The 23,190-nt window shown below is 43.9% G+C and overlaps 1 protein-coding gene across 2 annotated transcripts; it reads left to right on the top strand.

Annotated features, from left to right (window-relative positions):
* The first annotated feature begins 3,598 nt into the window (after positions 1 to 3,598).
* Positions 3,599 to 10,919, top strand: arsib (arylsulfatase family, member Ib). 2 transcript variants are annotated; one of them, XM_064971498.1, is made up of 2 exons: positions 3,599 to 3,693; positions 8,710 to 10,919. In XM_064971498.1, exons 1-2 carry the CDS (start codon positions 3,686 to 3,688, stop codon positions 10,121 to 10,123), a joined length of 1,422 nt encoding a protein of 473 aa, XP_064827570.1. In that variant the 5' UTR covers positions 3,599 to 3,685; the 3' UTR covers positions 10,124 to 10,919. The 2 variants fall into 2 exon arrangements, with proteins under 2 accessions (XP_064827570.1, XP_064827569.1); XM_064971497.1 differs by having other exon boundaries at positions 3,599 to 4,284.
* The last annotated feature ends 12,271 nt before the right edge of the window (positions 10,920 to 23,190 follow it).

Genomic DNA, 23,190 nt, shown 5'->3' with positions numbered 1-23,190 from the left:
TGATCTAACAATTCCATACATATAGAGACGTAACATAGTATAAAAGCCTTATAAGGATTATTATAAAGGCTCATGCATGCTTATAACAAGCCACAAAGCATTATTCCCGCAGCGTCATCAATGATGTCAGGACCATGTGAGTGACATGTGTCCTGGGGATTTAGAACCATTGCATTTGAGTCAAATTCTTACACAATTATCAGCAATACATTACACAGTACACGATACAAGGGTGTGATCCCCTCTTAAATGTGTATAACAAACTAAACGTAGGTTTGTGATCCGCCCCGTAAAACCTTTTGGCATTTTTATGACCCACCAAATAGATACAATCCTTTTGATTTGTGGGTCTCAAACCATCGTTTGTAAACTCATTCTCAAAACAACTGGGAACTCTGAAAAATACGAGGTCAAATCATGACGTTAGTGATGTTTAGGTCGGAAAGTCGGAGCTCTAGTAAGAGGCCCAAGTTCCCGAGTTGGATGACCGTTCACATCAATTTACCCATTCGGTGCTCGTTTTTTCCGAGTTCCCAGTTGTTTTGAACGCACCAGAATCGGAAGAGAATTCCGAGTTACCAGTTGTTTTGAACGTGGATCGTGGCAGAGTAACGTAGGACTGTGCCGTCATAAATGTATTTATTGGTTTTCAATTCATCAACATACCACACGATGGCGTCAAACACCCTGTAACTCTCCCAGAAATTAAACAACAAAAGGCTGTGCAAAGGAATATAGGACAATATCTGAAACAGATTTTTCGACCAAAATGGCATTATTTTGGGTGTCAGGTAAAGTAGGAGATGGGACATTTCAAAACGGGCTGCAGGTAGCCTAGTGGTTAGAGCTTTGGGCCAGAAACCATAAAATTGCTGGATCTAATTCCTGAGTTGACAAGGTAAAAATCTGTCGTTCTGCCCCTGAACAGTTAACCCACTGTTCCCCGGTAGGCTGTCATTGTAAATAAGATTTTGTTCTTTATTGACTTGCCTAGTTAAATAAAATAAAATGGGCACAAGCCCGAACACATGACTGAAAATGACAGTTTCAGAACTGAAACTGAGAAGATAATGTTACAGTACAAAGTAGCCTGTGTTATTTATCAGTATAATATTAAATAATTGTGCTGCATTAACAAGAAACCCACACAGAAATCCATTCAGTTTGTGCTGAGGGAACCAACAAGAACAACTCGTCACACAGTACTCATTTTCTAATCTGATGTCATACCTCGCTCTGGTAGAGAATAGATATGGCCTAAATCACCCCAACCAAACAACAAAACTGTCAGATCTGCTGGAACAGATGTGTGACTTCTAGTGAGTAGTTTAAGCATAAGAAATGTGATTGCTAACCACATGAGCATAGTCTTGTGATGGGACATGACATGTTTGCCTGTTGCCCTCCACCTCCACCCTTCCTCTGGCCTGACCACTTTAATAACAGATTTACTAAAAGTAGGAACATGTTCAAACATGAATTATAATTGATAGCCATTCACTAAGACATCTATTGGATTTCAAAGACCTTTTGACTTACTTTTGCGTTCTTATCATTATTTCATACCCATTACTACCTCATAGGTCCAGCAGAAGGGACAGGTCAGAAGTCACGTATGTGGACCAGTTTATGAGCGACACCAGACTGGAGTAGCAGGAGATTGTGACTGGCAGCTCTGGAAGACCCACCTTCCATCCCGTCAACACCAGACAATGACTACAGGGACTATTCCATTGAATTAGACTTGCGAAAAACTAACTCTACATTTTTGTAACTTAGCAGATGCTCTTATCCAGAGTGACTTACAGGAGCAAATCAAAAGATTTTTCACCTAGTCAGCTCAAGGATTCAAACCATCTACCTTTCAGCTACTGGCTCAACACTCTTAATCACTAGGCTACCTGCCACCTACTCTAGTAAAGGGGAAATGAATGCCCATTGACAACTCTCCTGTTGGCTGTTATTTTGCGACAAGGGATGGGAGAGAGGAGAAAGGAAGAAAATCTTTTCCCCCTGCAAAAACAACCTTACATGGGTTTACAGAGGAACTTCTGTCATTAAACCTGTTTCAATCAGTGTAGACGCAAGGTTCCATGGAAACCTTATTTAACGCCAGAACAAATCCGAGGAATGGTTTGGTATTATTGCAGTCTACTAAAGACTAACACCCTGCTCAAAGCAGCTCTCCAATGAGGAAGTTTGCACATGCATCTACTGTCCATATTCTGTGGCCTGATACACCCCCACCACCACAGAGGACAATGAATCCATCAATTCAATAGAAAATGAATAAAGTTCACTCTCGTACTCTCTGTTTAGTTGGAATTTCCCCCTTCACAAAGATGTACAGTTTTGCAGTTATTAAAGCCGTCTCTTTATAAATACCTATTTCCTGTGTAGTGTGGGAGGGTAGGACTTTCAAGGACAGAAGGCAAGCAGAAAGTTTCAATAACCTCAGTAACGGAACTATGAAAGGCAGCTCTTATGAACTGAGATTGAAGCACTTCCCTCTCCAGTGGACTGGAGAGAGAAAAGCAATGTTCAGTGGTGGAATGGTACAGAGTTGTATAACAACCTGCACTGTCTGTCTCCCAATGCCCAGGTGCACCAGAAATATCCAGCTGCCCCTTCCTCTGCTCTGTGGCTTGTAACCAGGTTCTTCTAGTCTTGGCAAACAGGCGTTAATAAAGTAAACAGTTGCAGGCATAGATTTTAGTCAGGCAACATTGCTGGATTTTTGACACTGATACAAAACATTGTGCTAAGACCACTTTTTGGTGGTGGTATAGCAGTGAAACAGCAAGTATAAATTGCTGTGCGTGGAGAATAAACCTTTGGTAGTTGCACTGTACTGTTAATATTGTGCCCAGGGGTATAGAGGGAAGAGCTCGTGAGGGTGTGTTTTTGATTTGACAGGGTGAAACGTTCCATGTGAACACACAAGTATGAAGAGTGCAGGTTGCTCTGAAGCAGACAGGTAAATCTGATGCTCCATCAACCTTGTGTCTACCCTCTCTGTCAAGCCACACCCTATCCTAAGGCATGACTTATATAATGGGATATATCAGGTATTGCTAGATTACTGCACACATAGAATGATTATGATGGGTCCATTGTTTCATGACTCTGCTCTCTAAGGGGTATGGTCCGTGATCTTGCAACCTTTAGAATGTAGCAGTAGCCACACCATAGACCTAATTGTAGGTTGACTGAAGCCTACTGTACATAGCTACTCCCATTCGAACGTTGATACTATAGTTATAATCATGCCATTAAATATAGGATAACTCAGAATAATCATTAGTACACTAAAGGTTATAGTCTGCAAGGGATATAAGGTCTTACAACCTTTGAAATATAGAAGGGTCAATAGTATTGGCATACTTGAACACAACATAGGCCTAATTGTAGTAGGTCGACTTTGATAATAAAGTTTTTCTACCTATAATCTGAGATTTTTAGATGTAAGGTCTTTGCATGGTCCCTTGAATACATTTTTGCATAGTAAAATGAATGGGATGCTCTTTTTTCAATGCAATGGAGCCAACTTTCCTTGAGATGAGGAGCACGGGGCTTGCATTGTACCAGAGGCGGAGGGATGGGTCTATGAAGGGTCTTGTTTCAAATTCTGTGCTGAGACGCAGGCGGAGTAACAGCAACCACTGAGAAGGAGGATCGGTGGAAAATGTATAGGTAGGCTAATTGTAACGTTCTAATGTGCAGGAGTAGCGTTCAAAGTTTAGAGCCCAATTTTACAGAACAGAAGCTTGGACATTGTAAACGCTGGACGGTCATGACGAATGAGAATCTGTGGCGATAACAAGGTTTCATCTGTTTCCACTCTGCATCCTTGGATACGTTACGCGCGTGTGTATTCGTTTAATTTCAAGAATGTGTGTGATACAGAGTGCGAGGAGTACTATAGTGCGAGGACCGTAACGACTCTTATGTCCAATTACAATCTAAAGTTGTAAAAATGCACGCAGCTACCAGCCTCTCAATGGTCAGTTTGCTCAGTTTTGGCTACCTATCCATGGAATGGATCAAGCCGAATAAAGTGGAGGAGCACACTCAAAACGATCCCTCTATTACTTTTGAGCCCAAACAACCACCACACATCATATTCATACTGACGGATGACCAAGGCTTCAATGACATAGGTTACCACAACCCAAACATTCGTACTCCAACTCTAGACAAACTGGCCTCGGAAGGGGTGAAGCTGGAGAATTATTACGTTCAACCTATCTGCACTCCGTCACGCAGTCAGCTGATCACGGGCAGGTAAACACAAACCTATACCTAACGTAGCAGACGTAAAAATGACCTAGCATAACCTCAGTTTGCGTCAGCATCTGGCTTCAATTTTTGAGCACTTCCTAAAGCCGACTTGTCGAAGACAATCTGTCGATATGCACTTGAGCAAGTCACTTAAACATCGTCGCTCTGGATAAGAGATTCTGCAGAATTAAGAAAATGTTAGTTTTTCTCTTGATCACAACGTTACACTTATTGTTTTATGAAGGCTACATTTTATCTGTAATTACGGTTTACATCCAGGTGAAGAATTACAATGTAGTTTCCTAATTATACACCTATGTATTGATAAACTACATAAAGTTGTGATGCATCACATCATGATCAAGATGCAGGGTGCGTTTAGAGATAAATATGTGCATGTTAAAATGCATTCCATTATTAGCCAACTGGTGTTCCCCATAGGGCCTCAGTCAGAACAGTACAATGCCCTTAATCACGTAGAGTGCTTATAAATGTCTCCCCCAGCGCTGGAAACAACTGTTGCTATGTAAACGTTCTGCACTATTGAGCTGTCCATAGTGATCTTCATCCAGTGCAACACAGAACAACAGCAGCATTTACTGGAAGTTATCCTGTTGGCAGCTATAGTCAGTCATAACAGATGAGTTAGTCTGCAGATCATTCATAAGTCAATAAGAATTGTCAGGAATCTAAACAAAGTCGTTTTGTTTTCCCCTGGGAAACAGGGTAAACCCTGGCTGTCCCGTAAGTCTCAGAAAACCATTGCACAGACATTGAACCAGGTTTGAATACATATACAATAGAGGTGAGGGATACGTACATATTGCACATAGTCACGCACTTGGTGTACTTTACCAGGAAATAGCTGTAAACTGTTGGGGAAGATAAATGCTGTAGATAACTCACTTTCTACCCCAGGTACATGAGCAGAAACATCTGTTGTTGAGATGGACTGTGGAGAGCTGCAGGGTGAGAGGCCAGTATTGTGAAACAACAGTTGAGGGCTGCTTCATCTACTCTAGCAAGCAGAGACCAGATAAACACAACCATATGAGCACCAGCGTAGGACGATAACAACCATATGAGCACCAGCATAGGAAGATAACAACCATATGAGCACCAGCGTAGGACGATAACAACCATATGAGCACCAGTGTAGGAAGATAACAACCATATGAGCACCAGCGTAGGAAGATAACAACCATATGAGCACCAGTGTAGGACGATAACAACCATATGAGCACCAGCGTAGGACGATAACAACCATATGAGCACCAGCATAGGAAGATAACAACCATATGAGCACCAGCGTAGGACGATAACAACCATATGAGCACCAGCATAGGAAGATAACAACCATATGAGCACCAGCATAGGAAGATAACAACCATATGAGCACCAGCGTAGGAAGATAACAACCATATGAGCACCAGTGTAGGACGATAACAACCATATGAGCACCAGCGTAGGACGATAACAACCATATGAGCACCAGCGTAGGAAGATAACAACCATATGAGCACCAGCGTAGGACGATAACAACCATATGAGCACCAGTGTAGGACGATAACAACCATATGAGCACCAGTGTAGGACGATAACAACCATTTGAGCACCAGCGTAGGACGATAACAACCATATGAGCACCAGCGTAGGACGATAACAACCTCTATTGAAGTACTCAGAGAAGGTTGTACTTATTGATATGCCTGAACGTCTTTTAAAGTTCACAACTTGGGGAGGTCTTATTGAGAAAATGTAGGGTTGCTAAATATTTTTGGGTGAGAACGGATTACTAGCAATCTCAGTTGTGGCGTTTGCATGAAGTACTTTTCAGGAGTGGTGATGTTGGCATATCACACAGCTGCTGCTGGGCTGCTGGACAACAGCTGTGGGGCCATCAGAGCACTGTGTGTGTGTGTGTGTGTGTGTGTGTGTGTGTGTGTGTGTGTGTGTGTGTGTGTGTGTGTGTGTGTGTGTGTGTGTGTGTGTGTTATGGGGTCGGTTGGAAGCCTGTCACTGGGGGAACAGTTCAATCTAGATCTGGATCTTCAGTGCTTTTGAAAGGAGAGTGTAATTAGCTGTTGTCTCCCTGGCAACACTCAGGTAATGAACAAGAGCAAGAGGAGTTGATGAACAGCTAGGAGCAACACACTTATTTTTTAGGCTGAGGAGTGAGGACATGACACACGATCTTACTGAAAAAGAGTATAATTTTGTAATAGCCATCCACTCGACATCCAGAAACAGGCCCATTTACAGTTAGAGATGGGAGTGAGGGAGGTAAGGAGATAGGGAGGGAGGGAATAGAGCCGTGGAATGTTTCTTTGTATGCGTGTGTATATCTGCACTGCATCACCCTTTACATCAACTCTCAGTAGACCCTATCACCACATGCTCATTCAGACCCTGTGTGGGCCGTTAGATAAAGGGGCTCATTCAGAATCACTGTGGGTCGTAGGAGGAAGGGGCTCATTCAGATCAAGTGTGGGTCACAGGAGGAATGGGCTCATTCAGATCCAGTGTGGGGTCATGGGAGGAAGGGGATCATTCAGACTCAGTGTGGGTCATAGGAGGAAGGGGCTCATTCAGAACCAGTGTGGGTTGTGAGGGAAGGGCTCATTCAGAATCAGTGTGGGTCGTACGAGGAAGGGGCTCATTCAGACTCAGTGTTGGTCGTTGGAAGAAGGGGCTCATTCAGATCCAGTGTGGGTCGTAGGAGGACGGGGCTCATTCAGATCCAGTGTGGGTTGGGTAGGAAGGGGATGATTCAGACTCAGTGTGGGTCGAAGGAGGAAGGGGCTCATTCAGAATCACTGTGGATCGTAGGAGGAAGGGGCTCATTCAGACTCAGTGTGGATCATGGGAGGAAGGGGCTCATTCAGATCCAGTGTGGGTCGAAGGAGGAAGGGGCTCATTCAGACTCAGTGTGGTTCATAGGAGGAACGGGATCATTCAGACTCAGTGTGGATCATGGGAGGAAGGGGCTCATTCAGAATCACTGTGGATCGTAGGAGGAAGGGGCTCATTCAGACTCAGTGTGGTTCATGGGAGGAAGGGGATCATTCAGACTCAGTGTGGGTCGTAGTAGGAAGGGGCTCATTCAGATCCAGTGTGGATCATGGGAGGAAGGGGCTCATTCAGACTCAGTGTGGTTCATGGGAGGAAGGGGCTCATTCAGACTCAGTGTGGATCGTAGGAGGAAGGGGCTCATTCAGATCCAGTGTGGGTCGAAGGAGGAAGGGGATGATTCAGACTCAGTGTGGATCATGGGAGGAAGGGGATGATTCAGACTCAGTGTGGATCATGGGAGGAAGGGGATCATTCAGACTCAGTGTGGATCATGGGAGGAAGGGGATCATTCAGACCCAGTGTGGATCATGGGAGGAAGGGGCTCATTTGACTCAGTGCGGGTCGTATATGGGAAGGGGCTCATTTGACTCAGTGCGGGTCGTATATGGGAAGGGGCTTGCCTGAAGGAAGTGGAGTGTGTCTGCATGCTTACTGCAGTGCAGACCACCCAAATATCAGGCCATGCAAATAACCTGAGCGGCCAGTCAACACTTATACAGGGACAAGGTACAAGTGTTTTAACGTTGTATAATGTAACTGAAGTACTACACGCTACTAAAAATAGGGAAATGTTCAAGGTTTATGAAAAATGCAATATTTTTTATGTAGAATGGTTTGGTATTTCTATTAGTGGCATCAGCACAGACATCGTAGTGTTTATTATAGTTCAGTAGGAGGCTATACCTGTTCTTCATATTTCTGCAACATTCCTTTTCTCACCCGTAACACTCTTAGAAAAAAAGGTGCTATCTAGAACCTAAAAGGATTCTTTGACTGTACCCAGAGGAGAACCCTTTGAAGAATACTTTTTGGTTCCAGGTAGAACCCTTTTGGTTCCAGGTAGAACCCTTTTGGTTCCAGGTAGAACTCTTTTGGTTCCAGGTAGAACCCTTTTGGTTCCAGTTAGAACTCTTGGTTCCATGTAGAACTCTTTTGGGTTCCATGCAGAACCCTTTCCACAGAGGTTATCATATAGGAACAGCCAAATAATATTTCTGAACTCCTTTTTTTCAGAGTGTATCCTCACACAGTATGCAAGTAATACCCTTCTCCTTCCATTTAAGCAGACTCCTGGCAGAAAACAAACACTTATGTTTACATGAGTGGTTCCTTAAAGACTAATTGACTTCATTCGTTGCCTTTTATGGCTTGAAAGCTGTAGTCAGGCTGTTAAACAAGCTTTGTCAACCACATGGTTGGTAAATGGTTACTTATCTGTAATGACAGAGTATCTTCAGTAAGGCTGTTCTAAGCATCATGACTATATTTTGGAATCAGTTCCAGCTGAACGTGTTTTGTACATAATCAGTGAGGATCATTACGATTTGTTATTGGATATTATTTCTCTTTACACAGATACCAGATCCACACAGGCCTTCAGCATTCCATCATCCGGCCTCGACAGCCCAACTGCCTCCCCCTGGACATGACCACACTCCCACAGCGACTACAGGAAGCAGGGTACGCTACTCACATGGTGGGCAAATGGCATCTTGGCTTCTACAGGAAGGAGTGTCTGCCCACACGCAGAGGCTTCCACAGCTACTTTGGCTCTCTGACGGGCAGCGTGGACTACTACACGTATGGCTCCTGCGACGGACCAGGCCTGTGTGGCTACGACCTCCACGAGGGGGAGACCGTGGCCTGGGGCCGTGGAGGCAAGTTCTCCACCCACCTCTACACACAGAGGGTACGCAAGATCCTGTCCACTCACGACCCGTCCCGCCAGCCCCTCTTCATGTTCCTCTCCCTCCAGGCTGTCCACACGCCCCTTCAGTCACCCAAGGCCTACATCTACCCCTACCGCGGGATGGGGAACGTAGCCAGAAGGAAGTACGCAGCCTTGGTGTCCATCGTAGACGAGGCTGTACGCAATGTCACCTACGCTCTGCGCAAGTACGGCTACTACCGCAACAGTGTGCTCATCTTTTCCACTGACAACGGTGCCCAGCCGTTCACTGGGGGGAGTAACTGGCCCCTACGGGGACGTAAGGGGACCTACTGGGAGGGAGGTGTCCGTGGGGTGGGCTTCGTACACAGCCCACTGCTGCGTAACAAGCGGAGGGTCTCCAAGGCCCTCATGCACATCACTGACTGGTATCCAACCCTGGTGGGTTTGGCTGGGGGTAACGTGTCACTGACTGAGGGTCTGGATGGCTACAATGTGTGGCCAACCATCAGTGAAGGCAAAGAGTCTCCACGCCTGGAGATACTCCATAACATTGACCCGCTCCATCGGCGCACTGGCCTGCCCCCATCTGGTTCTGGGCAGGAGGCCCAGCATTTGTGGGACACCACGGTACAGGCTGCCATCCGGGTGGGGGACTGGAAGCTGCTAACAGGGGACCCGGGCCATGGAGACTGGGTCCCACCACAGGTACTGGCCAACTTCCCCGGCAGCTGGTGGACCCTGGAGCGGAACACTGGAGGAACAAGGAAGTCTGTGTGGCTCTTTAACATCACAGTAGACCCCTATGAACGCAGTGACCTGGCGCTGCAGAGGCCTGATGTGGTCAAACAGCTGTTAGCACGTCTGGCCTACTACAACCACACTGCCGTCCCGGTCCGATTCCCAACTGACGACCCCCGGGCCAACCCAGACCGCAACGGGGGAGCCTGGGTACCCTGGGTCGGGGGGGACGAAGACGAGCAGAAATGGAACGGGGTCTACAAAAAGGGGAGGAATAAAAGGAAGAAGAAATGCAAGCTGGGTAAACTGAGATCCTTTTTCAAGAAACTGAATACAAGGATAATGTCCAATAGAATATGAGCTGGGAAAGTGAATGGCACTCAGTCACATGTAGCCTTTATCAGGGTTGGGTAGGTAACTTTCTAAATGTAATCCGTTACTCCCCAATCCTGACTATACATTTAACACTGCAACAATATTCTGAGCCAGCAATATCCGTTTTCACACCTGTGTGTGCTTGTGAAAAGGGAAAATGATATTTACTATTGTGCATCTCTTTGTCTGTGCCTTTAGATGTTTTTGGATGTAAGACTATTGTGTTCTATGGTATTTGTTAAATGTTCCAGTACATCTATACGTAGTGTGTAGCTAAGTGAATTGAACATGCTGCATGTATACTTTGACCTACTCAATTGTGGGTTAATGGACTACTAATTAACTGACCTGTTTTGGGAATGTTTTTGAGAATGTCTAAGAAATGAAACAACTTATTTGTTGTTGTTGTTGATAACCACAGAAAGTAACGTCAGATTCTTTACTTCTTTGTGAAAACCAAAAACTGGTTGAGGCAATGTTGTTTCCACGTCATTTCAACCCCCCAAAAATCGATGTGATGATGTTGATTCAACGTAGAAAACTCATTGGATTCACAATAAATCATCAGCATAAGGGCATTTGTTTTTTTTACACCCAACCTTTAACCTAAACCCAATGACATGGTGACATTTGTTGTTGAATTCACATTAGTTGACAACTCAACCAAGTATAAATCAAAGCTAGATGTTGAACTGACGTCTGTGCCCAGTGGGTAACATCATATTCCTCTATATGTCTTTATGATAACCCCATAAACTAACATCATATTCCTCTATATGTCTTTGTGATAACCACAGAAACTAACATCATATTCCTCTATATGTCTTTGTGATAACCCCAGAAACTAACATCATATTCCTCTATATGTCTTTGTGATAACCCCAGAAACTAACATCATATTCCTCTATATGTCTTTATGATAACCCCATAAACTAACATCATATTCCTCTATATGTCTTTGTGATAACCACAGAAACTAACATCATATTCCTCTATATGTCTTTGTGATAACCCCAGAAACTAACATCATATTCCTCTATATGTCTTTGTGATAACCCCAGAAACTAACATCATATTCCTCTATATGTCTTTGTGATAACCCCAGAAACTAACATCATATTCCTCTATATGTCTTTGTGATAACCCCAGAAACTAACATCATATTCCTCTATATGTCTTTGTGATAACCCCAGAAACTAACACCATATTCCTCTATATGTCTTTGTGATAACCCCAGAAACTAACATCATATTCCTCTATATGTCTTTGTGATAACCCCAGAAACTAACATCATATTCCTCTATATGTCTTTGTGATAACCCCAGAAACTAACATCATATTCCTCTATATGTCTTTGTGATAACCCCAGAAACTAACATCATATTCCTCTATATGTCTTTGTGATAACCCCATAAACTAACATCATATTCCTCTATATGTCTTTGTGATAACCCCAGAAACTAACACCATATTCCTCTATATGTCTTTGTGATAACCCCAGAAACTAACATCATATTCCTCTATATGTCTTTGTGATAACCCCAGAAACTAACATCATATTCCTCTATATGTCTTTATGATAACCCCAGAAACTAACATCATATTCCTCTATGTCTTTGTGATAACCCCAGAAACTAACATCATATTCCTCTATATGTCTTTGTGATAACCCCAGAAACTAACATCATATTCCTCTATATGTCTTTGTGATAACCCCAGAAACTAACATCATATTCCTCTATATGTCTTTGTGATAACCCCAGAAACTAACATCATATTCCTCTATATGTCTTTGTGATAACCACAGAAACTAACATCATATTCCTCTATATGTCTTTATGATAACCACAGAAACTAACATCATATTCCTCTATATGTCTTTGTGATAACCACAGAAACTAACATCATATTCCTCTATATGTCTTTATGATAACCACAGAAACTAACATCATATTCCTCTATACGTCTTTGTGATAACCCCAGAAACTAACATCATATTCCTCTATATGTCTTTGTGATAACCCCAGAAACTAACATCATATTCCTCTATATGTCTTTGTGATAACCCCAGAAACTAACATCATATTCCTCTATATGTCTTTGTGATAACCCCAGAAACTAACATCATATTCCTCTATGTCTTTGTGATAACCCCAGAAACTAACATCATATTCCTCTATATGTCTTTGTGATAACCCCAGAAACTAACATCATATTCCTCTATATGTCTTTGTGATAACCCCAGAAACTAACATCATATTCCTCTATATGTCTTTGTGATAACCCCAGAAACTAACATCATATTCCTCTATATGTCTTTGTGATAACCCCAGAAACTAACATCATATTCCTCTATATGTCTTTGTGATAACCCCAGAAACTAACATCATATTCCTCTATATGTCTTTGTGATAACCCCAGAAACTAACATCATATTCCTCTATATGTCTTTATGATAACCACAGAAACTAACATCATATTCCTCTATATGTCTTTGTGATAACCCCAGAAACTAACATCATATTCCTCTATATGTCTTTGTGATAACCCCAGAAACTAACATCATATTCCTCTATATGTCTTTGTGATAACCCCAGAAACTAACATCATATTCCTCTATATGTCTTTGTGATAACCCCAGAAACTAACATCATATTCCTCTATATGTCTTTGTGATAACCCCAGAAACTAACATCATATTCCTCTATATGTCTTTGTGATAACCCCAGAAACTAACATCATATTCCTCTATATGTCTTTGTGATAACCCCAGAAACTAACATCATATTCCTCTATATGTCTTTGTGATAACCCCAGAAACTAACATCATATTCCTCTATATGTCTTTATGATAACCACAGAAACTAACATCATATTCCTCTATATGTCTTTGTGATAACCCCAGAAACTAACATCATATTCCTCTATATGTCTTTGTGATAACCACAGAAACTAACATCATATTCCTCTATATGTCTTTATGATAACCACAGAAACTAACATCATATTCCTCTATATGTCTTTGTGATAACCACAGAAACTAACATCATATTCCTCTATATGTCTTTATGATAACCACAGAAACTAACATCATATTCCTCTATATGTCTTTGTGATAACCCCAGAAACTAACATCATATTCCTCTATATGTCTTTGTGATAACCCCAGAAACTAACATCATATTCCTCTATATGTCTTTATGATAACCACATAAACTAACATCATATTCCTCTATATGTCTTTGTGATAACCACAGAAACTAACATCATATTCCTCTATATGTCTTTGTGATAACCCCAGAAACTAACATCATATTCCTCTATATGTCTTTGTGATAACCCCAGAAACTAACATCATATTCCTCTATATGTCTTTGTGATAACCCCAGAAACTAACATCATATTCCTCTATGTCTTTGTGATAACCCCAGAAACTAACATCATATTCCTCTATATGTCTTTGTGATAACCCCAGAAACTAACATCATATTCCTCTATATGTCTTTGTGATAACCCCAGAAACTAACATCATATTCCTCTATATGTCTTTGTGATAACCCCAGAAACTAACATCATATTCCTCTATATGTCTTTGTGATAACCCCAGAAACTAACATCATATTCCTCTATATGTCTTTGTGATAACCACAGAAACTAACATCATATTCCTCTATATGTCTTTATGATAACCACAGAAACTAACATCATATTCCTCTATATGTCTTTGTGATAACCACAGAAACTAACATCATATTCCTCTATATGTCTTTATGATAACCACAGAAACTAACATCATATTCCTCTATATGTCTTTGTGATAACCCCAGAAACTAACATCATATTCCTCTATATGTCTTTGTGATAACCACAGAAACTAACATCATATTCCTCTATATGTCTTTGTGATAACCCCAGACATCCTCACCTTTTTACTTCTTTGTGACACCCTCATCTTGACAACAGACAGACAGACCATTGGTGGATATGAAGGTATGTCACCCTACTTTGGTAGGCAACTGTGCACAACCTAACGGAAACTGAAAGGAAGAGTGTTATTGAAATGATATGTCTTGAAGTTATTATCTTAAGACTGCTCTCGTCATGTCACAAAAGTCTGTAGAAGGTTGTAAAGGGGCTGTGCTGATAGTGGATTTTCTCCAATGGAAACCATTCAACTCTGTAGTAAATGATTGATTCAGAAATCTACCAAGAATGTAATCAGGCCTCAGCAGGGAATTTAAATACAAAGGTCTGTCTGGCCTTCCTAAACACAGCTAGGGCCTACTCTAGGGTTCCCCAACTGGTGGCCCGCGGGCCGAATTTGGCCCGCATGTGATTTTATTTGGCACCCCAAGTTATCTATCTTTTTACATTTTCTTTTACTGTTGGACATAAAATACTGTAAAAACATCAGACAATCAACTCCAAGTGGTTTTCATTATGGAAATCTGTTCCAAAGTATTCCAACGCATAATAGAGAGATATATGTGTAACGGCGTTCTTCGTTTGTCGAAAGAAAGTCGGACCGAAATGCAGCGTGTTGGTTACTCATGTTCTTTAATGGAACAAATGACGATACACGAAATAACTTATAAATACAAAAAACAACAAAACGGAACGTGAAACCTATCACAGCCTATCTGGTGAACACTACACAGAGACAGGAACAATCACCCACGAAATACAAAGCGAAACCCAGGCTACCTAAATACGGTTCCCATCAGAGACAACGAGAATCACCTGACTCTGATTGAGAACCGCCTCAGGCAGCCAAACCTATACAACACCCCTACTCAGCCGCAATCCCAAATACTACAAAAAACCCCACTATGAAATACAACAACATAAACCCATGTCACACCCTGGCCTGACCAACTAATTAACGAAAACACAAAATACTAAGACCAAGGCGTGACAATATGTGATTGTATACAAATGTAAGCAAGGTTTGAAATGTAAATGTTTTAGTGACATATTATATCTGTTTGGGCCGATTGCGGTCAATTTGCAGTCTAAAAATGACTTGTAATTATGTTCCAACCCCCTGACCCTCCACTCAAGAACAACATGGTCCCATGGCTGAATCTAGTTGGTTCAGCCTACTCCCTCTACACACTGTAAATAATGTATTCCCCAACACACCATAGTCTTAGACTCTGCTCTCCCTCTTCAGATTTCCCTCCACACTGCATGACACAAGCCTTCAGGAAGAACTCCCAGAAAACTACTCTCGTTGTCAAAGTATTACAGTGTTACAGTGGCTTTCAAAAACACTTGAAGATTGTGAGAGGAGCAGCTGCAGAGAGACTCATCATCTCAGAAAATAGTTAATGATATCTCTGAATCTGAGGCATCCAAGAAAAACAAAATGTCCAGGAAAAATGCTTGGGCCATTATCTCTTAACTGTTCAGTAAAGCAGATGTTTGACTCCATACGGGAACTATGGAGAGGGCAGACGTCTCCTGGAATAGAAGACGAAGAGATGACAGACGATCTCTGTCCAGCTGTGTGTGTGTGTGTGTGAGGTGTGTGTGTGTGTGTGAGAGAGAGAGAGGGGGTAAATTGGAGGGGGAGAGAGATAGAGATAGGACAAGTGCATTTATTAAAGACTATAATGCATCTAAAGTGAACCAAGGCTGACTCACTGGCCATTACTACTGTCTGATTAATGACATGGACAGATCTTAATGCACATGACTTTGTCTTTTCACAGTAATGTGAATCTCATAGAGATGACTCTACATAGAGTTAATGGGAGATATTTCCATTTTAGGCCATTTACTCCCCATTCTACTTAGCCATGAAGTCTATTTTGTGCTACCTGTAGAGCTTTTACTATGTGATCTACAATCCTCCCGTGACCTTTACCAGTATGAAAAGGAGCATTGACAAGTGTAAATGTACATTTTTTAAACTTGAGTTTATTTAGTAAATATTTTCTTCACTATTCTTTTTCTTAAAACTGCATTGTTGGTTAAGGGCTTGTAAGTAAGCATATCACATTAAGGTCTCCACCTGTTGTATTCGGCGCATGTGACAAATACAATTTCATTTGGTTTGAATATAAAATACAGCTAAGAGAAATGTATGGAGGATTTACAGAATGAATTTGTTTCTATTGTGAGCTCTCAGAAAAGAAGCTTGTCAGAGTTGACACAATGCAGTTGTTATGCAGCAGATGATTGTGCTGAGTGACTCATGATTTCTTTACATGCCATAAGGGCCGTTCTTATCATTGTGGTTCACTCCTTATGACAGACACATTTTTGTCACACTTTATTTGGATAGTCCCATACAAAACATTAGGAACACCTACCTAATATTGATTTTTTGTCCACAGAACCACCTCAATTCGTCAGGGCATGGAGTCCACAAGGTGTCGAAAGTGTTCCACAGGGATGTTGGACCATGTCGACTCCAATGCTCCCCACAGTTGTGTCAAGTTGGCTGGATGTCCATTGGGTGGAGGACCGTTCTTGATACACACAGGAAACTGTTGAGTGTGGAAAAACCCAGCAGTGTTGCAGTTCTGGACACAAACCAGTGCTCTTGGCACCGACTACCATACCCCCTTCAAAGGCACTTCAATATTTTGTCTTTCCCATTCACCCTCTGAATGGCACACAAACACAATACATGTCTCAAGTCTTAAAAATCCTTCTTTAACCTGTCTTCTCCCCTTCATCTACACTGATTGAAGTGGATTAACGAGTGACATCTATAAGGGATCATAGCTTTCGCCTGGATTCACCTGGTCAGTCTTTGTCTTGGAAAGAGCAGGTGTTCCTGTTGATAAGCAACTGCTTGCTAGGGTTAGGGTTAAAGGTTAGGGCTAGGGTTAAAGGTTAGGGCTAGGGGAAGGGTTAAAGGCTAGGGGAAGGGTTAAAGGTTAAGGGAAGGGTTAAAGGTTAGGGCTAGGGGAAGGGTTAAAGGTTAGGGTTAGGGTTAAAGGTTAGGGCTAGGGGAAGGGTTAAAGGTTAGGGCTAGGGTTAGGGTTAAAGGTTAGGGCTAGGGGAAGGGTTAAAGGTTAGGGTTAGGGTTAAAGGTTAGGGCTAGGGGAAGGGTTAAAGGTTAGGGCTAGGGTTAAAGGTTAGGGCTAGGGGAAGGGTAAAAGGTTAGGGCTAGGGTTAGGGTTAAAGGTTAGGGCTAGGGGAAGGGTTAAAGGTTAGGGCTAGGGTTAGGGTTAAGGGCTAGGGGAAGGGTTAAAGGTTAGGGCTAGGGTTAGGGTTAAAGGTTAGGGCTAGGGGAAGGGTTAAAGGTTAGGGCTAGGGTTAGGGTTAAAGGTTAGGGCTAGGGGAAGGGTTAGGGTTAAAGGTTAGGGCTAGGGGAAGGGTTAAAGGTTAGGGCTAGGGGAAGGGTTAAAGGTTAGGGCTAGGGGAAGGGTTAAAGGTTAGGGGAAGGGTTAAAGGTTAGGGCTAGGGGAAGGGTTAAAGGTTAGGACTAGGGTTAAAGGTTAGGGCTAGGGGAAGGGTTAAAGGTTAGGGCTAGGGGAAGGGTTAAAGGTTAGGGGAAGGGTTAAAGGTTAGGGCTAGGGGAAGGGTTAAAGGTTAGGGTTAAAGGTTAGGGTTAAAGGGCCAATGCAGCTATTTTTATATCGAATTGTAACTTGTACTCTGGGAGTCGGGAAGCAAGTTCAGGGGGTGTATTTAATAAATAAATGAAGATAGAACAAAACAAGAAATACGGGTAGCTTACAGACATAAACACTGGAACAGAATCTATAACACCCAGGGAAAGAACCAAAGGGAGTGACATAGGGAAGCTAATCAGGCAGGTGATGGAGTCCAGGTGAGTCTGATGAGGTGCTGATGCGCGTAACGATGGTGATAGATGTGCGTAATAATGAGCAATCTGATGACCTTGAGCGCCGGAGAGGGTGTATATGTGACTCAAATAATTTCTGGTTAACAATTCTACCTTACTGTAATAGTTGTACATTAAAATTGACACATAGCTATTCAGCTAAATAGATTCTCAAGCAAGAATTTAGCTAGGACTGTCCGGTAATGGTCTGGGTTGGGAGGGGGAAACTGAATACTAGCTGTTATTGGCAGAAAGGGTTTGAAACTCTCTTTGTTATTGGTCTGTTAACCAATTCACCGCCTGGTGATGTCCCCAGACAAGCCGAAACTCCCGTCCTTGTAAATCTGCTGATTAGATGGTCATGTGTAGATTGTATTTTCAACCAGCAGCTATCAGGAGATAACACTGATACAAAACGTTCATACTTTTACCATGTTAGTTTCATCAGCTGTTGTACAATATGATACAAAACACAGGCACATTTGAATTTTGACTAAACTGGGCCTTTAAGTTTAGGGTTAGGATGTGTGTTAAGGTTAGGGCTAGGGTTAGTAGATAGTTGAAATGTTGACAGTTATTCACCATATAGTGACCATCTAAACCATCTACTACATTAAACCATCTACTATTTGGACAATCCAAATAAAGTGTTATCCAGATTTCTTTCAGATATGAAATATTGTGTCCAGAGCTAGCGACATTTCAGGCAACAACAGGGTTTTCACCCCCTCGCTTGGCCTCTGAACTCCCTGCCGGTTCTCTTCCAGAGCTTGATTCTATGGTGCAGCTGCCTGTATCCCTGGCTGCACTCACGGACCCTGCAGACAAACTCAACCCAAAGTCTCCTAATCCGATCCATTACTCCGTATAGTACTGGCATGCCTCAGCCTCATCTCATGTTACCATGACTACTGCCAAAGAATGTTCTCTGCTCACTAGACTGAAGTCTGGGTTTGGACCATCAATGTCAGTCACATCAACCCCTGTTGATACCTGAACAAAGAATGTTCTCTGCTCACTAGACTGACGTCTGGGTTTGGACCATCAATGTCAGTCACATCAACCCCTGTTGATACCTGAACTCTCTCTCTCATTCTCTCTCTCTCTGATCCTGCAGGCCCGACCCCTAGCTTCTGGATTGAAGTCGTCTCTCATGCGCTAACAACATGCAATAGTTGGGGAACAAGGTTATGGCCCACTGCACGGTAGAAACATACATAACTGAGGCTGTCAACATTGTTGACATTCAAGTGATTTACACTCTTCAGCATCATTACATCATGGAGCCTGGGGGATAGTCATATCATGGAGCCTGGGGGATAGTCATATCATGGAGCCTGGGGAATAGTCTTATCATGGAACCTGGGGGATAGTCATATCATGGAGTCTGGGGGATAGTCATATCATGGAGTCTGGGGGATAGTCATATCATGGAGCCTGGGGGATAGTCATATCATGGAGTCTGGGGGATAGTCATATCATGGAGCCTGGGGAATAGTCTTATCATGGAGCCTGTGGAATAGTCATATCATGGAGCCTGGGGGATAGTCATATCATGGAGCCTGGGGGATAGTCATATCATGGAACCTGGGGAATAGTCTTCTCATGGAACCTGGGGAATAGTCTTATCATGGAACCTGGGGAATAGTCTTATCATGGAACCTGGGGGATAGTCATATCATGGAGTCTGGGGGATAGTCATATCATGGAGTCTGGGGGATAGTCATATCATGGAGCCTGGGGGATAGTCATATCATGGAGTCTGGGGGATAGTCATATCATGGAGCCTGGGGAATAGTCTTATCATGGAGCCTGTGGAATAGTCATATCATGGAGCCTGGGGGATAGTCATATCATGGAACCTGGGGAATAGTCATATCATGGAGCCTGGGGAATAGTCTTATCATGGAACCTGGGGGATAGTCATATCATGGAGCCTGGGGGATAGTCTTATCATGGAACCTGGGGGATAGTCTTATCATGGAACCTGGGGGATAGTCATATCATGGAGTCTGGGGGATAGTCATATCATGGAGCCTGGGGAATCGTCAGACTTAGTTTTGAGTCGCTCTCACACACCTCTGTTTTCCTCTACACAATGCACAGCCTATCAATTGTAGTTAGATTAGAGGGAAAAGATCGTCTCTGTCATGTCTTGTTATGTCTGTTCCTGTCCTTTCTCTTCACTCTGTCTCTCTCTGCTGGTCTTTTTAGGTTACCTTCTCTGTCTCTCATTCTTCAGCTGTTCTACATCTCCCCTAACTAGCTCATTCACTCTGTCCCACCTGTTCTCTCTTCCCCCTCTGATTAGGTCTCTATTTCTCTCTCTGTTCCTGCTACTTTCAGTGTCTGATTCTTGTTTGTGTTTTTGATGCCAGAAGCAAGCTGTCGTCCCGTTTGCTTCCACCTTGTCCTATCCTGTCGTAGTCCGCCTGGCAGGTGCATCCTGCATTATACTAACGTTCTTTTTGTTCCATTGACTACGTTGGAAGAGGATTTATGCCATTCCTGTTTTTCATTAAAGAACTCTGTTTTCTGTTAAAACCGCTTTTGGGTCTTCACTCAAGTACATAACAGAAGAATCAGAACAAGAATGGACCCAGCGGCTCCGGACCCTTTTCACTCCGCCGTCGAGATCCAGGGAGCGATGCTAGGCAGACACGAGGAGGAATTGTCTGCTGCTCGACATGCCGTTGAGACCCTGGCCGTCCAAGTCTCCGACCTCACAAGACAGGTTCACCAACTCCACCTCGATCCACCGCCCACTTCCAGGGTTTCCGAGTCTCCGGAGCCCAGGATCAACAACCCGCCGTGTTACTCTGGGGAGCCCACTGAGTGCCGCTCATTCCTCACTCAGTGTGATGTGGTGTTCTCTCTCCAGCCCAACACTTACTCCAGGAGCGCAGCCCGCATCGCCTACGTCATTTCTCTCCTTACCGGACGGGCGCGTGAGTGGGGCACGGCAGTCTGGGAGGCGAGGGCTGAGTGTATTAACCAGTATCAGGACTTTAAGGGGGAGATGATACGGGTTTTTGACCGTTCTGTTTTTGGGGAGGAGGCTTCCAGGGCCCTGTCTTCCCTATGTCAGGGGAATCGATCCATAACGGATTATTCTATTGAGTTTCGCACTCTCGCTGCCTCTAGTGACTGGAACGAGCCGGCTTTGCTCGCTCGTTTTCTGGAGGGTCTCCTCGTCGAGGTTAAGGATGAGATCCTCTCCCGGGAGGTTCCTTCCAGTCTGGACTCCTTAATAGCTCTCGCTATTCGCATAGAGCGACGGTTTGATCTTCGTCGCCGAGCTCGTGGAAAGGAGCTCGCGTTCTCCGTTGCTCCCCTCTCCACATCACTGCCACCTGCCGCATCACTGCCACCCTCCTCCGCCGGCTCGGATGCTGAGCCTATGCAGCTGGGGGGTATCCGCATCTCGGCCAAGGAGAAGGAACGGAGAATCACCAATCACCTCTGTCTCTACTGCGGCTCCGCTGGTCATTTTGTCACCTCATGTCCAGTAAAAGCCAGAGCTCATCAGTAAGAGGAGGGCTACTGGTGAGCGCAACTACTCAGGCCTCTCCATCTGGATCACGCACTACCTTTCCGGTCCATCTCCGCTGGCCCGGTTCATCTGCTTCCTGCAGTGCCTTGATAGACTCTGGGGCGGAGGGCTGTTTTATGGACGAGACCTGGGCTCGGGAACATGACATTCCTCTCAGACAGTTAGGGGAGCCCACGGCCTTGTTCGCTTTAGATGGTAGTTCTCTCCCCAAGATTCAGCGTGAGACGCTGCCTTTAACCCTCACTGTCTCTGGTAATCATAGCGAAACCATTTCTTTTCTAATTTTTCGTTCACCTTTTACACCTGTTGTTTTGGGTCATCCCTGGCTAGTGCGCCATAACCCTTCTATTAATTGGTCTAGTAATACTATCCTATCCTGGAATGTTTCTTGTCATGTGACCTGTTTAATGTCTGCTATCCCTCCTGTTTCCTCTGTCTCTTCTTCACAGGAGGAGCCTGGCGATTTGACAGGGGTGCCGGAGGAGTATCACGATCTGCGCACAGGGTGTTCAGTCGTTCCAAGGCCACTTCTCTCCCTCCACACCGGTCGTATGACTGTAGTATTGATCTCCTTCCGGGAACTACTCCCCCCCCGGGGTAGATTATACTCTCTGTCGGCTCCCGAACGTAAGGCTCTCGAGGATTATTTGTCGGTTTCGCTCGACGCCGGTACCATAGTCTCCTCCTCCTCTCCCGCCGGAGCGGGGTTTTTTTTTGTTCAGAAGAAGGACGGGTCCCTGCGCCCATGCGTGGATTATCGAGGGCTGAATGACATAACAGTTAAGAATCGTTATCCGCTTCCTCTTATGTCTTCAGCCTTCGAGATCCTGCAGGGAGCCAGGTTTTTCACCAAATTGGACCTTCGTAACGCCTACCATCTCGTGCGCATCAGGGAGGGGGACGAGTGGAAGACGGCGTTTAACACTCCGTTAGGGCACTTTGAATACCGGGTTCTTCCTTTCGGCCTCGTTAACGCTCCAGCTGTCTTTCAGGCACTAGTTAACGACGTCCTGAGAGACATGCTGAACATTTTTGTTTTCGTTTACATGGACGATATCCTGATTTTTTCACCGTCTCTCTCGATTCATGTTCAGCACGTGCGACGCGTCCTCCAGCGCCTTTTGGAGAACTGTCTTTATGTGAAGGCTGAGAAGTGCACTTTTCATGCCGCCTCTGTCCCTTTTCTCGGTTCCGTTATTTCCGCTGAGGGCATTAAGATGGATCCCGCTAAGGTCCAGGCTGTCATTGATTGGCCCGTTCCTAAGTCACGCGTCGAGCTGCAGCGCTTTCTGGGCTTCGCTAATTTCTATCGTCGTTTCATCCGTAATTTCGGTCAGGTGGCAGCTCCCCTCACAGCCCTTACTTCTGTTAAGACGTGCTTTAAGTGGTCCGTTTCCGCCCAGGGAGCTTTTGATCTTCTTAAGAATCGTTTTACATCCGCACCTATTCTTGTTACACCTGACATCTCTAGTCAGTTTGTTGTTGAGGTTGACGCGTCAGAGGTGGGCGTGGGAGCCATTCTTTCTCAGCGCTCTCTCTCTGACGGCAAGGTCCATCCTTGCGCGTTTTTCTCTCATCGCTTATCGCCGTCAGAACGTAACTATGATGTTGGTAATCGCGAACTGCTCGCCATCCGCTTAGCCCTAGGCGAATGGCGACAGTGGTTGGAGGGGGCGACCGTTCCTTTTGTCGTTT

Source organism: Oncorhynchus masou, chromosome 8 (genome assembly GCF_036934945.1).
Source record: "Oncorhynchus masou masou isolate Uvic2021 chromosome 8, UVic_Omas_1.1, whole genome shotgun sequence".
Classification (NCBI taxonomy): Eukaryota; Metazoa; Chordata; class Actinopteri; order Salmoniformes; family Salmonidae; genus Oncorhynchus; species Oncorhynchus masou.
The sequence above is the reverse complement of the archived record's forward strand: the minus strand, read 5'-3'. Positions and strand labels throughout refer to the sequence as shown.